Source organism: Talpa occidentalis, unplaced genomic scaffold (assembly GCF_014898055.3).
Source record: "Talpa occidentalis isolate TD23 unplaced genomic scaffold, MPIMG_talOcc4v2.1 talOcc4.7, whole genome shotgun sequence".
NCBI lineage: Eukaryota > Metazoa > Chordata > Mammalia > Eulipotyphla > Talpidae > Talpa > Talpa occidentalis.
The window spans coordinates 136,247,721-136,262,424 of NW_023605083.1; the positions used below are offsets into that span (position 1 = coordinate 136,247,721).

The 14,704-nt window shown below is 69.3% G+C and overlaps 1 protein-coding gene across 1 annotated transcript; it reads left to right on the forward strand.

Annotated features, from left to right (window-relative positions):
- The first annotated feature begins 9,421 nt into the window (after nt 1-9,421).
- FN3KRP (fructosamine 3 kinase related protein) lies at nt 9,422-12,959 on the forward strand. The gene is made up of 6 exons (XM_037491953.2): nt 9,422-9,562; nt 9,866-10,017; nt 10,333-10,424; nt 10,858-10,940; nt 11,565-11,687; nt 11,860-12,959. Exons 1-6 carry the CDS (start codon nt 9,422-9,424, stop codon nt 12,196-12,198), a joined length of 930 nt encoding a protein of 309 aa, XP_037347850.1. The 3' UTR covers nt 12,199-12,959.
- The last annotated feature ends 1,745 nt before the right edge of the window (nt 12,960-14,704 follow it).

Consider the following 14,704-nt stretch of genomic DNA (forward strand, 5'->3'; position numbering starts at 1 on the left):
GCAGCCTCCCCAGGTCCAGCCCTTTGCCGCCATGCTGCCAGGTCGGTCCCTGCAGAGCCCCTCGCCGGCGGCCGCAGGAGGCGGTGCGGGGCCCCGCATGGGGAGGGCAGCGCCCACCCTTGCTTGGCCGCCAGAGTCGGTCCCTGCCGTGCCGCAGCAGCATGGTCCGGGCCAGCTCCGTGAAGGACTCTGTGATGTTGAAGCCGCACAGGGGGCTGACCTCGAAGAAGGTGACGCCCAGGTGCTGGGCGTAGGCCTGGGCCTGCTCGGTGGGGACCTGCCGCTTGAAGGCCAGGTGAGGCGGTTTCCCACCAGAATCTTGGGGACACCGGGAGCGTGCTGGGGCGGAGGAGGGCGAGGAGAGAGGGTCAAGTGTGAGCTTCGGCTGTGGGTGCCTCGGGTCTCCTGGGGTGAGTGGCGTGCCCCCAAATTTACGCCCACCCAGAATCAGAGAGCAGGTCCCTGCTTGGAACTAGAGACTTGGTGTCATTAGTAACTGGCTAAGGTGAGGTCCCCTGGGTCCGGCGGAAGAGGGCAGGCAGGGGGCTGTGCGCCTGGGGGCTGGAGGGCCCCCAGCCCCTAGAGTAGTGCCCGCCCATGCCTTCGCGGCAGAGCCACAGCCTGGCCCCCGGCCATGCAGCACACAGCCCCTCACCTCCCGTGGGCACCGCCTGCAGATGACCAACCGGGCAGCAGGGCCCTGTGGTGTTGCTGGAGCCTGGTCCTCCCTCCCTGGCCTGACACCCGCCAGCCCGCGGGGGCGCCCACAGGGCCCGGGCCCAATTCATCAATCTCCTTGATCCAGCGATCGATGCCGTGGAAGGACCAGCGGTTGGCGATGTCGTAGACCAGGATCACCCCCTGGGGGGAGAGGCACCAGGCTGACCCGAGGCGCGACCCCCAGACCACTGGCCGTGGCTCCGGCACCCCAGCTAAGTTCCCCTTAGCCTGTCTCGACACAAACAGGTCATTTGGGAAACACCAGACGTCCCAGTCTCAGACCCTCTCCAAGGCTGTTCCGAGGCCCGTGGCCCAGGAGTGGGCGAGGCCTCTCCCTTGCGCCCAGGGGCTGCCCGGGGCGGGTGGGGCGGCCGCGGGCCACAGCCCACCTGCGCGTACGGGGCGTGGACAGGGCACGCTCGCACCCTGGCTCGGAGGACCGCCAGGCTGCCCACACCCCGGCCGCCCTAGGCCTGGCCGCAGCTGGGGCGGGCCCTGACTGGAGCCCCCTCCCGCTGTGCGCCGCGCGAGTCCGAGCAGGAGACGGTGCAAAACTGCCCCCGTCCCGACATGTCCCTGCGAGGGAGGAGCTGGTCAGCCTCCCGGGCCCACCGCCCCCGGGCTTGCCCAGGCGGGAGCTGCGGGAAGCTGGGCAGGGAGGAGGCAGCGGGCGCGGGCTGAGAGGCCGCCAGCCAGGCCGCCCGTCTGGGCGTGGGCGCGGTCCGTGGGGAGGACGTCACGCAGGTGGCCCAGGAGAGGGGGACATGGGGCAGGGGCGCCCCAGCGCCTGTCACGGCAGGAGGCCCCTCGCCCCAGGGCCTGGGCCCGGAGGGGCAGGCGGTGACCAGAGCCGCAGCAGGCCGCCTGGCGGGGGCGGGGACCACAGGAGCCAGGCCTCACGCAGCGGCGCCTCGGGGAGGCTCCGGGATCCCCCCGTCAGTCCTGGGGTTTCCTTTCCCTTCGGGGGAGCCAAGGGCGGCTGGGAATGAGAGCCGTGGGGGGTGCACTGACCAGTCTGGGGCCCCCTGGCGGCAGGACCCCGCTCCCCAGAGCTGCAGCTTCACACGCCGGCCGTGCAGCAGGCGGTCTTGTAGTCGATGCCTGTGGGGGTCACACAGGCGGCTGCAAACCTCCCCCCATCACCCGTGGCAAGGGCCCCTGAGCGAGGAGGACTTGGGGCGCAGAGCCCAGCGACTGGGCAGATTCACTGCCCGCAGGGGCCTGTCCCAGCTGGAGGGAGGGCGAGCAGGCCCACGCCCCCTCCGCCACTCCTCCCTCCTGACCCCAGCCTGGCCCCAGCCCAGCCCCAGCCCAGCCCCTGCTCCAGCCCGGCCTCCAGCCCCAGCCCCAGCCCCTGCCCCTGCCCCTGCCCAGACCCCAGCCCGTCCCAGCCCCTGTCCTGGCCCCTGCCCCGGCCCGGCCCCCAGCCCAGGCCTCAGCCCCAGCCCAGCCCCCCACCCAGACCTCAGCCCTGGCCTGAACCCGGCCCCCAGCCCAGACCTCAGCCCCGGCCCCAGCCCACCCAGACCTTCCAGGCCGTTCCTGGGTGGGCTCTAGGTCTGCAAACGACTCGCTTAGGTTGCTACGTCCTGACATCTCCGATTTCGCCGGAATCTACCTGTCCCCAGGCAAGGGGGCTGCACTGCTCCTCCAACACCCCACGCCCCCGTCCAGGCACCCACACTCATGCTCCCCCCCTTGCTAGAGACACGGGAGCAGCCCGAGCCCCAGCCGAGGCGGCACCGCCGCCAGTTGCCCTTGGCTTACTTCGTGCTCTGCCCGTCGCAGTTCCCCACCCCCACCTTTCCAGCCCTCGGTGTTTGCAGCCTCTCAGCCCCGTCTGCCCGCACCTCTGCCCAGGCTGTCCGGTGCCGCCTGCTGGGCCGCGGGCTGCTAGGGCCTGGCTCGCCTCGCCGTTCCTGCCGGCCCTTGCCGCTTCCTGAGGGCGGTGGAGGGCAGTTTCTGAGGGCGCGACAGAGCCCGCTGCGAGCCTCGCACACACCCAGCGGGCGCCGGGCCTCCTCTTGGCTCCCAGTAGTGGGGACCGCAGCTCTGGCTCTGGCAGAAGTGACTGGGGAGCAGCCGTGTCGGGGTGGGCCCCACTCGGTGCGGCGGCTGGAGGCTGAGCTGCAGGTGGCTGCGCAGAGGCCCGGCCCAGCTCCGCCTGGCTCCCTCCTCCCCAGAGCCCGGCCTCCCGCTCCTGCCTGGGAGACGCTGACGGGGAGAAGCAGCTGAACGAGGCCTCAGCGCCAGCGGCCCGGGTGGACCAGGCGGGGGCGGCACCTGGGGTGGGGGGAGGACACCCCTGGGCAACACCCTCCACTGCTCTGGAGCTCAGGGCCCAGACGGCCTCCAGTCCAGCGCTACCCGCCCTGCTGCTGTGCATGGAGAGCACAATCAGGAGGCCGGCGGAGCGAGGCTGTCCAGACAGAGGCCATGTGGCCCCGGGACTGTGCAGCAGAGGGCAGGGACGCCGGCTGGACGCCTCGTTCTCGCTGGAAAGCAGCCATGGAGGTCACAGGTAAACGAGGCCACCCTGCAGAGCGCAGTGGCGCCAAGATTTGCCAAACGGACCACGTGGGGACGTGGCCCTGAGAGTCCAGCACGGCTCCTTCCTATGCATCTCACGGAAGAGGGTTGAGGGATACTAAGGCTGAAGGGAGACCGGACCCGGAGCCCACCGAGGACCTCAGCAGCGTGACGACCGGTGCAGGACACACGCAGGGGGGACCCGCCGAGCTAGAGGAACTTGGGAAAGAAAGTTTTAATTGAAAAAAAGGGAGGGCCTCCCTGGTGGCGCAGGCAGTTGAGTGCCGCGCTGTGAAGCTGTCCGCAGCCTCTGCAGCGCCGGTTTGATCCCAGCCGGCCGGCAAGGGTCCCCATGGCGCGCAGACCTCTCCTGCCGCCCGCTGCTCCCCTCAGCAGTGTATTTCGTCAGTCTGCCTGTTCTGTTCCCTGCTCTGTCTCTGGTGCACCCTCCTGCACCTCTGGCCTGTACCCTGGTTCTTGGTAAAATAAACAAATAAATTTAGAAAAAAGGGAAATTACAAAGCCCAGGAGAAACATGGGAGCCTGGGCAGCAGGAGAGCCGAGCCTGTGTGACAGACTAGACACCGCGCGACGCGCGTCACTAAAACTGAAGTTGCCACCACGCAGGAGCGGCCGGGGACACCCACAGGAGCCCGGAAGAGCAACAGAGAGGCCCTGGCCGCTGGACACAGTTGGGGCCCACAGCCTGTGGGAAGACAGTGCAGGCAGCCCCGAGGAAAAGGTGGTCCTGGATTGTCCAGACTCCGTAGGGTCATCGCCAGAGCTCCCCCTGGGGAGGGGTGGTGGAAAGGGACACTCAGCTTCCACCCCCAAATCCCCCAGTGGGAGGGACGCCGACCCTTTGCAGCAGGAGGAAGGCACCACTGACCAAGGCGGCAGAAACAGAGAAGAGGCCGCAGAGCCCAGGCCCCAGAGAGGGCTGCAGCCTCCCACTGACACGGGGCCCAGCCCGTGACCTGCTGACCTCTGACCCAGCAGCTGTCACAGCAGGTAAGGGGGCTGCTTGCTCTCCCCCTGCAAGCTGTGGGGATCCCCTACCCCCTGGAGTTCAGGCTCCCCCACGCCCATGGGTGCTTCACTTTCCTTGTCCCAGGCGGACTCTCAAGAGTCACTTGGGTTCGCGTACTCCTCCCAGACCTGCCGCGAGCAGGCCACACTTTCCCGCCCTGTCCGGCAGACGTGCCAAGATGGCAAGAGCAGTCTATTTTGGGGAGACCAGCGAGTGGGTGCCCACCCGCTGCTGGTCAGTCTTCAGCTGGAGGGCACAGGGTGGGCTGCGGCTGGGGTGAAGTCCACAGGTGCCACCTGGGGCCTTGGAACACCCACACCAGGCATCTTTCTGGGGCTCAGCCTGCCTCCTGCTGTATGTGGGGAGCCCACGGCATCTGTTTGCATGACCATGGAGACGGCTGTGGTGGCCGGGGCTGGGGCCAGGCCTGGCGGGGGCCCTGCAGCATGGGTGGGTGTCCCCACACAAGGGTGAGGAGCGTGGGGCCGTCAGGACGTGGGGACAGAGGGGTCCAGGCCTGTGGTTGACAGAGGGGGGGTCCTTGGGGGTTGTCTGCGGCCTCACAACCACCCTGAGGGGGGTCTGCCCCTGCCTCTGAGGAAACGGACTCAGGCCGAGGGCTTTCCGCCGGTATTGCTATTTTCATCTTTTTTTTTTTTTTTTTTAATTTTTGAGTATATTCTATACGGAGATTTAGTTTGTCTTTTAAAAGATTTATTTATTTTGGTCTCACTCATAGCAGGAATCTAGAAAACTTTAATGAGGGACCAGGAAAAAGAATAACTATAAGAACGAAAATATCGGGCCTCCCCGGTGGCGCAGCGGTTGAGCGCTGGGTTGTGAAGCTGTCCAGTGGCTCTGCAGCACCGGTTCGATCCCCGGCTGCTCCCCGGCCACTGGAGGAAGGTCCCGCATGGCGCGCAGACCTCTCCTGCCGCCCGCTGCTCCCCTCAGCAGTGTCCTTCGGTCCTTCTGCCTGCTCTGCTCCCCGCTCTGGCTCTGGTGAATTCTCTCACCCTCCCGCGCTTCTCACTGTACCCAGTGCTTGTATAAATAAATAAATCTGAAAAAAAAGAAAGAAAATACCAAAATCAACAAACAACTATGAGCCAGAGACACTCTATGGGGGTTGGGGGGCAGGGAAAGGAGGGATTGGGGTCAAAATAAGGGGGTTGTAATTTTATGGGGAATATAAAAATAAAATAAAAAAAAAGATTTATTTATTTATACAAGCACTGGGGTACAGGCCAGAGCTGTGGGAGGGTGAGAGAATTCACCAGACACAGCGTGGGGAGCAGAACAGGCAGACAGACTGAAGACTGCTGAGGGAAGCAGTGGGGAGACAGGAGAGGTCTGCAGTGCCATGTGGGTAGCTCCCTGGCCGGCTGGAAATTGAACCCGCACTGCAGACTGCAGACAGCTTCACAGCGCTGCGCTCAGCCAGCTGTGCCACCGGGGAGGCCGTTTCATCTTTAAATTGTGATGAAACATTCACATCCATTTGCTATCCCGCCCACCTCAAGTGCAAGCTGAGTGCACTTGAGGAGCAGGATTTGCAGCGCCTACTTGGCAGGTGGGGGCTGGCATGCAGCCTGCACCCCTGCCTCGGGCGAGTGCCCTGCGGTCTGCTGGCCTCCCGTCGGCTAGGCCTGCTGTGAAGCTGGACTGTCGTGTCTGTGCCCCGATTTAAGTCCTTAAACTCAGAAACTGAACCATGTCCTCCAAAGCCCATGCTGAGCCCTAACTCCTAAGGGACGTGTGGGAGGTCACACGGGGTCCCGAACCAAAGGGATTGCTGGCCTGGAGGGGGGTGGGGACCCGGGAGGCAGCACAGGGAGAGGTCTGTGGGATCGGGGGCGCCCAGAAGCCTGGGGAGCCCACCCGCACCCCAATCTCGGGCTGCTGTCTCCAGAGCCGCCGGAGGGCTGCCTGCTTGGCAGGGACGGGTTGATTGCCGCTGCATCTGAGCAAGGGGCTGTGAGGTGTGCCCTGCAGGGCACAGCTGCCAGGCTTGGGTTATTCTTAAGTGCCAGTAGCCCCTGGTGGGGGCGGCTGGTGCCCCAGTGGGCATCCTGCCTGTGGCTTCTCAGACACGAGACTCCAGTGCTGCGCCTGTTTCTGCGACGAGCCTGGCCTGTTAGGATTTGTTTCTGTAGAACTCCAGCCGCAATCAGTGTGCACCCGGAGCCATGTGCCCACCGCACAGCTAGTGCCCCGCAGGCCCTGCCCACAGGCGCTGACCTGCTTTCTGCCTCTGGACCTGGCGTCCGGGTGTTTCTGTGTCCGACTGCCACCTGGCGAGGCTCCAGGCGCACCCTCACGGCTGCCTGCCCGGCCTTTCTCTGACTGCCGATGTCCTCAGCACAGAGAGGCCGCTGCCCCAGCATCGGACCTGGCGACTGCTCCCGGGCCTCTGAGGGTAGGGCTGCCCGTCTGTGCTGGCTTGCCTGGGCAGGCACTGCCCCACAGGTCTGCCTCAGACGCTGCGGCCGGTGCCTGCTGCAGGGCCGCTGGCCTGGAGCAGGAGGCTGAGCTGGACGGCCAGGCTGACGCTGACCGCCTGTCCCAGGTGCCGGGGTCCTCTCGGCAGGCGGGCTTACGGTTCTGACCCGCCAGGCCTCTTTCCCATCCGCTGGCAGCTGCCCTTCTGGAAAAATCGTCCACTCCTCTGCCCATTTCTAGCTGGATCATGTGTCATTACTGCTAAGGGGCGTGAGCTCTTCCGCGTGCTGGCTGTGAGCACGTTCTTGCCGTGGTGCCTGCCTGCCTGCGCCACCGGGGTCCTGCTCTTCCTCTCGCCTTCGTTGCCTTTATTTCTGGTCATAATCCAAAAAGCCCTCACCATGGGATTCCCCGGCGGCCCAGGGGTTAGTCTCAGCACCGTGAAGCTGTCCGCAGCCCCTGCAGCACGAGCTCGATCCCCCGCCAGGGAGCCACCCACACGGCGCAGCAGACCTCTCCTGTCTCCCCGCTGCTCCCCTCAGCAGTGTATTCCAGTCAGTCTGCCTGTTCTGCTCCCCACTCTGTCTCTGGGGAGTCCTGTCACCCCCACACCTCTGGCCTGTACCCCTGCTCTCGTGTGCATAAATAAATCTTCAAAAAAAACCCAAAAGCCCTCTCCAAGACCGATGCTAAGGAGATGGCCGCCTGTTTCCTTCCAAGAGTTTTGTGGTTTCGGTGTTACGTTCAAGTCCTTCATCTACTTGGAGGTAACGGGTGTCTGTGCTGCCAGCTAGTGGCAGTCTCTTCCCCCTGTTTTATTTTGTGGCATGTGACTGTCCAGGCCCCAGGCCCACTCGCTGAAAGACTGTTCTCTCCCCGTTGTATCGTCCTGGCTCCTTTGCTGTGAATATACTGAGTATCTATTCCTGGGGTTATTTCTGGGTCTCTCCCTTCCGTTTACTTTTGGAAACATTTGGGGGCCGCTCCCTTCTGTTCCGAGAACAGAGTGTCTTGTCCGCGTGGTGGCTGGTCTTGGCCTTCTCTTCGGATCTCTTGGGGACAGAAATTCTCCTTTTTAACGAGCTCAGCGCGCGGAGTCGCTGCCGGTCTCTGCCTGAGACGCCGGGCGCCCGCCCGCGAGAGCCGCGCCCGGGCGCCCTTCCCAGAGCCGGGGTCTCCCGCCACGGGGCACCCCTCTCTGGGGGTTGTGGTTCCACGTCAGTCTGCGCCGGCCATTCTCCAGGCGCGCGCTGCGCGTCCGCGGGCCGCGTCTCCCCACGTCCCGCCTCAGCGGCGTCTCGCGGCGCGGCGTCCGCCCGCCCCCGGCCCGCTCGCCTGAGGGCCCTGCCCGTGGGCGCCCTGCGCGCCCTGCCGCGGCCCCCACCCGGGACGCGGCCCCGCGGCCCCTGGCGCCCCGCCAGCCCGGGGGCCGCTCGTCGTGACGGATCCGCCCCGCGCCCCCCCCCCGCGCGCCCCCGCGGCCCGGCCCCGCCCCGCGCCGCCGCTCCCGCGCGTCCGTCTGACCCCGCCCCGCGTCGTGACGGATCCGCCCCGCGCCCCCCCCCCGCGCGCCCCCGCGGCCCGGCCCCGCCCCGCGCCGCCGCTCCCGCGCGTCCGTCTGACCCCGCCCCGCGTCGTGACGGATCCGCCCCGCGCCCCCCCCCCCGCGCGCCCCCGCGGCCCGGCCCCGCCCCGCGCCGCCGCTCCCGCGCGTCCGTCTGACCCCGCCCCGCGTCGTGACGGATCCGCCCCGCGCCCCACCCCCGCGCGCCCCCGCGGCCCGGCCCGCCCCGCGCCGCCGCTCCCGCGCGTCCGTCTGACCCCGCCCCGCGTCGTGACGGATCCGCCCCCGCCCCCCCCGCGCGCCCCCGCGGCCCGGCCCCGCCCCGCGCCGCCGCTCCCGCGCGTCCGTCTGACCCCGCCCCGCGTCGTGACGGATCCGCCCCGCGCCCCACCCCCGCGCGCCCCCGCGGCCCGGCCCCGCCCCGCGCCGCCGCTCCCGCGCGTCCGTCTGACCCCGCCCCGCGTCGTGACGGATCCGCCCCGCGCCCCACCCCGCGCGCCCCCCGCGGCCCGGCCCCGCCCCGCGCCGCCGCTCCCGCGCGTCCGTCTGACCCCGCCCCGCGTCGTGACGGATCCGCCCCTCGCCCCCCCCCCGCGCCCCCGCGGCCCGGCCCCGCCCCGCGCCGCCGCTCCCGCGCGTCCGTCTGACCCCGCCCCGCGTCGTGACGGATCCGCCCCGCGCCCCCCCCCGCGCGCCCCCGCGGCCCGGCCCCGCCCCGCGCCGCCGCTCCCGCGCGTCCGTCTGACCCCGCCCCGCGTCGTGACGGATCCGCCCCTCGCCCCACCCCCGCGCGCCCCCGCGGCCCGGCCCCGCCCCGCGCCGCCGCTCCCGCGCGTCCGTCTGACCCCGCCCCGCGTCGTGACGGATCCGCCCCGCGCCCCCCCCCGCGCGCCCCCGCGGCCCGGCCCCGCCCCGCGCCGCCGCTCCCGCGCGTCCGTCTGACCCCGCCCCGCGTCGTGACGGATCCGCCCCGCGCCCCCCCCCGCGCGCCCCCGCGGCCCGGCCCCGCCCCGCGCCGCCGCTCCCGCGCGTCCGTCTGACCCCGCCCCGCGTCGTGACGGATCCGCCCCGCGCCCCCCCCCGCGCGCCCCCGCGGCCCGGCCCCGCCCCGCGCCGCCCCGCCCGGCGGCGGGAACATGGAGGCGCTGCTGCGGCGCGAGCTGGGCTGCGGCTCCGTCAGGGCCACGGGCCACGCGGGCGGCGGCTGCGTCAGCCAGGGCCGCAGCTACGACACGGACCGCGGGCGCGTGTTCGTGAAGGAGAACGGCCGGGCGGAGGTCGGGCGCGGGCCGGGCGGGCGGGCGGCGCCGGCCTCGGCCTCGGGGCCCTTCCCCTCCGCGCGGCTCGCGGCCCCCGGGCCTGTGCGGCCGCGGCCGGGGAGGCCGGGGCGGGGCGCGCCCGGGGCTGCGAGACGGGCCGCGGTGCTCGGCGCTGTGCGGCGGGCGTGAGCCTGCGGCCCGGGCCCGGGGCGGCTCCGGCCGGCGGGCGGGCGGGCGGGCGGGCGGGCGGGGCCCTCTGCGCGGCCTGCGGGAGTGACCCCCCCGCCCCCCGCCCCCCGCCCCCCCTTGTTTTCCGGACAGGCCAGAAGAATGTTCGAGGGGGAGAGGGCGGGGCTGACCGCCATCCTGGACACGGGCACGGTGAGGGTGCCCAGGCCCCTGGCGGTGCTCGGCGCCCCGGGCGGCGGCTGCGCGCTGGTGATGGAGCACCTGGACATGCGGCCGCTGAGCAGGTGCGCGGCGCCCGGCGGGGCCTTCCCGGGCGCTTCCCGCCCGAAGCCTGCGACTCCGAGGGGTGCGAGCTCAGGGCCCGGGCCCACAGGTCACGTCCTCCGCAGAGAGGCCGAGGGCAAAGGGCCCTCGGAGGGGAGAGGAGGTGCCACCGGCCGCAAGCGCAGGTGGAGGCGCTAAGGACCTTCCCCTAGCGGGGCCCGCCTCCCCTTGCTCCGGGAAAGACTGACGCCCGCACACCTGCCACCCCACGCTCGCCTGACCTCCCCCGTCGTGCCGGTGCGGGCTCGCGCTCCAGCCGCTCCCTGATTTCACAGACACGCTGCGCAGCTCGGAGGCCAGCTGGCGGACCTCCACCTGGACAACAAGAAGCTTGGGGAGGCGCTGCAGAAGGGGGCCGGCACAGTGGGTACGGGCCAGGCGGCGTGTGAGGCGGCGTGGCGGCAGCCCCAGCCTGTGTGCTGGGTGGAGAAGTGTGTGGGCCCTGAGCTGCAGGCTTGGGCATGGGGAAGCGGTTTGGGGTGCGCCCGCTGGATCCTATCAGCCCCTGATGGGGGCAGTTCCCGGCCTGGTGCCTCTTCGGGGTTTGCTTTGCATCTGGGAGGGGAGGCCTCTCGGAGCACTGCGGCTCTCCCTCGCAGCTCAGGCGCGCGGCCAGCCTCGGGCTGCCCGCTCCCACAGGACATGGGTTGGCTTTGTCCACACTTCCCCCTCCGTGCCTCCCGCAGCAGCGGATGTCCCAGGCTCCCGAGGCAGGCTCCCCAGGCTCCCAGGCTCTCGTGCCGCGGGCATGGGGGGGCGCAGGGCCGAGGGGAGCGCTGGGCTCTCTCTTACTGCACCAGGGCATGGCGGCGGCCAGGCGGAGCGGGCCTTCGTGGACCAGTTTGGGTTCAGCGTGGTGACCTGCTGCGGATACCTGCCCCAGGTGCGTGGCGCCCGCAGCACTTCAGGTGGCCCCCCTCAGCAGGGGAGACCCCTCCCCCTTTTGAAGTTGGTGAAAGCCTGCTCCCTTTTTTCGCAGCTAATTTTTCCTAGTTTATTTTTTCTTAGTTTGTTTTCTTAGCTAACCAGAGTTACCCGTCTCCCATGCCAGGGCTCAGCACGACGGGAGGACTGGCAGGCTGGGTGTCTGGTGGGAACCGCCGGGACTTTTAAGGCCTTCGTTAAGAGCCGTCACGTGGGGACTGTAGCTCTCAGCTCGGAGACCCCAGACCGGGCCAGCACCCCTGTGAGGGCAGCGCTCAGGCTGGCAGGCGCCGGGTGCTGGCGGGGCGCGGGGGACGATGGCAGCGGCAGTTGGCTAGGCCGGTCCCGCTGGCTCCCAGCTCCGTCAGGCATTGGGGGGCCGCTCCTCCCCAGGACCGCAGCGTGTGCACATGTAGGCGCATGGCCTCTGCGCCTGCTGTGCTTGCTCTTGCTGGAGGAGGGGCCCCATCGGCCCTGCTGCCCGGCCAGCACCCAGCTCTGCACCCCGCCCGCCTGGCCACTGGCCTTGCCCTCAGCCCGCGTCTTCGTGGGCTCGGCTGCCCCTCTGCTGTCGCCCTCACAGGTCAACGACTGGCAGGAGGACTGGGTGGCATTCTACGCCCGGCAGCGCATCCAGCCCCAGATAGACATGGTGGAGAAGGGGTCTGGGGACAGGGAGGCCCTGGAGCTCTGGGCCGCCCTGCAGGTGAGGGAGCCCCGCCCCGCCCGCCCGTGCTGCAGGGGACCCCAGGTGTTGGCTCCCACCTGCTGAGCCCACGTGCGGGCGCCCCACTCTGCGCCGGTGGGGGAGCCGCGCCGAGGGCACCTGCCCGCTCCCGCGAGCCCAGCCCTCTGCTGAGGCTGTGTCTCCCCTGCAGCTGAAGATCCCCAGCCTGTTCCGCGGCCTGGACATCGTCCCCGCCCTGCTCCATGGGGACCTGTGGTCCGGAAACGTGGCTGAGGACGCCTCTGGGCCCGTCATCTTTGACCCGGCCTCTTTCTACGGCCACTCAGAGTACGAGCTGGCGATCGCCGGCATGTTTGGGGGCTTCAGCGGCTCCTTCTACTCTGCCTACCACGCCCGAATCCCCAAGGCCCCTGGGTTCGAGAAGCGCCTGCAGCTGTATCAGCTCTTCCACTACCTGAACCACTGGAATCATTTTGGGTCGGGCTACAGAGGGTCCTCCCTCAACATCATGAGAAACCTCATCAAATGAGCTGCTCCGGGAGCTCTCATCAAATGAGGGCTCCAGCAGCCACCGTCCCTGCAGTCCTGCCCCGGGGCTTCCGGGTTCTCCACGCACCCGGCCGCCTCGCCCGACTGCCCAGGCCTTGCAGAGCGCGTGACATCTCAGAAGGGCTGCACGGGGCCGCCGCTGCCCTGCACCTTTCCAGGCCCACCCCGCCGCGTCTGCAGAGTTGACTGGCGTCCAGGGCAATGCTTCTAGGTCAGAGGTCTGGACGCCGCCGCTGAGGGGAGCCCTGCTCGTGACCGGGCCCAGGCCCGAGCCCTTCCCTTCCTCGTCCCTCCCCACCTGTCCTGCCCACGCAGCCTGGCCGTGGGCTCCAGGAGGGACCAATCCCTGGGCACCTTTGCTAACCCTAACCCTGCGCGTCTGTGGTTTCCTAGCACCCCCTGCGCCTGCCACCCAACATCCGTGCCCCAAGCCCCCCCAGTGCTGTGTCCCTTGATTCTACCCTCGATGCCACACCCCCACACCCCCATGCCGTGTTCCCCCTGCCCTGCCCTCGCAGAGACGAGCAGCGACCGGCCCGTGCGTCACCAGGGAACCGTGTGAAGGGTGAATGAGCCTTCTGGGCTCAGGCTGACCCCCAGGTGGGGCTTTGCGGCTTGCCAGACGCCTCTGGATCCCGCTGTGACAATAAACAGGCCCTGCGTGGTTTCTTGAAAGTGATGCTCGCTTGACTTTCCAGGGAGCGAATCCAGAGCGGGAAAGGGCCGGGCAGGGCTGGCTCGGGCAGCCCGGCTGTGGGAGTTCATGCTCCGGCGCCCCCGGGGTGCCCTGGGGAGCTGTGGCTGCCGAGAGCAGGTTCCCCCCCCCAGGAGACAGGTTCCCCCCAGGAGACAGGTTCCCTCCTGAGCAGCCTTTCAGGCCCTGAGAGTGGGCAGGGGGAGTGAGCGTGGCCGGCGATCAGAGCGTCCTGGCCTGCAGTGGCCCCGTCAGTCCTGGCTGTCCTTCCCAGACCCCTCCCAGTTTCCCTCGGGACACGTCGCCCGGGGCTCCTTCCCAGTGGGGCCTGGGCTGCCTCCTGGAGCCCCAGTCTGGTCCTGGAAGCGCCAGGGGCAGGACACCAGTGCGGTGGGAGGGGTCTGCAGTGCAGGGCGCTGGCCTGAGATCCCCACGAAGCAGGAGGGTGTGGCCAGGCCAGCAGGTGCCCTCCTGTCTGCATCTGCACACTGAGGGTTCCAGAGCCTTCCGGCCAGTGAGACCAGTCACCCCGGTGCCGGGAGAGGGCGGAGGGCCAGGTTCCTGGGCACCTGAGCACAGCGGCTTCGGAGCCCACTTCAGACCCAAGGTCTGGACTAACGGGACAGAGCAGAGGGTGTGGCCAGACCCCGGGGCCAGTTCCGCCCTGAGAGGGCCTGCCTGTTCCCTGGCGGCGCCCTTGGGACACTCAGATGCAGCAGCAAGGCGGGCCCTGCGCCTGGCTGCTGTCCCCGAGCACGCCTCCCGGATGGTCACGTGCCCAGCCTCAGCGTCTCGGGGCTGGAAGGCAGGCGCAGAGGCCGGGGCGGCGGAAGCTCGAGACCCGACTTGGGACCCAGGCGTGGGCCGGGAGTTCAGGCTCACTGCCGGGCTCCTCTCCCGCACCGCGGGCCCCCGGGCCGCCAGGCAGAAGGGGAGGCCACGGTGGGGCCTGACCGAGAAAGGCCTCAGCCTCTGCGCGGCCTGTGGGGTCCTGTCTCTGGAAGCCCAGAGAGACTGGGCGACTTGCTCTGGCCCTGGGATTTATGCAGGCTGTGGCAGAAAAGGTTCCCTGAAACAAGGGAAGCGTATCCTGAGCCCAGGCCCCTCATCTTAACCGGGGAGGTTAGCCCGGGAGGTTCCTTGGCAGGGCCAGGCCCTGGCTCCCTGTCTGGGGTCCCTCCCATGCCAGGCTGCCTGCTGACCTCCTCCTGCCCGTGGCCACCCCCGGCAGACACCGGTCAGCAGGCCATGTCCTCAAGTGGCCGCCAGGGCAGGCCCATGGCGCCCTCCTGACCGCGCCAGTGTCATTGGGCGGCACACCTGGGCCCGCTGCGGGCCCCTGAGAGATGCGGGGCCTGCTGCCCGGCGCGCCTCTGGGGCCCGCACTCTGGCTGGCTGCGAGCCCACTCACATGGGCTGGTCTCTCCAGCAGGGTGGGAGCCTGGCCCAGCCCAGTGCAGGGCTCTGTAATCAGGAGGCCCACCCGGGTGGGGCAGCGCCTGGGGTCAGAGCCAAGAGGAGCCTCTATCTCTGACCAGCACCAGGCGCCCACGAGCAAACCAACGCCAGCAACGGTTGCCCGGGGTGGCCCGGACCCGCCTTGCCCGGGCAGCCCGAGATACAGCGGGTCAGCGGGTCAGCGGGTCCTTGGCCTGTGTCTCCCGGGGCGAGTCGGGTGTCTGCTGCCTGCGGGAAGGGCCTGTGCCGGGCGGTCAGGGCCATGGAACCCCTGGCAGGGAGGGCAGGCCTGGGGGCTGCAGGGAGCAGCTGAGGGATGCGGCGGGGAGGCCCC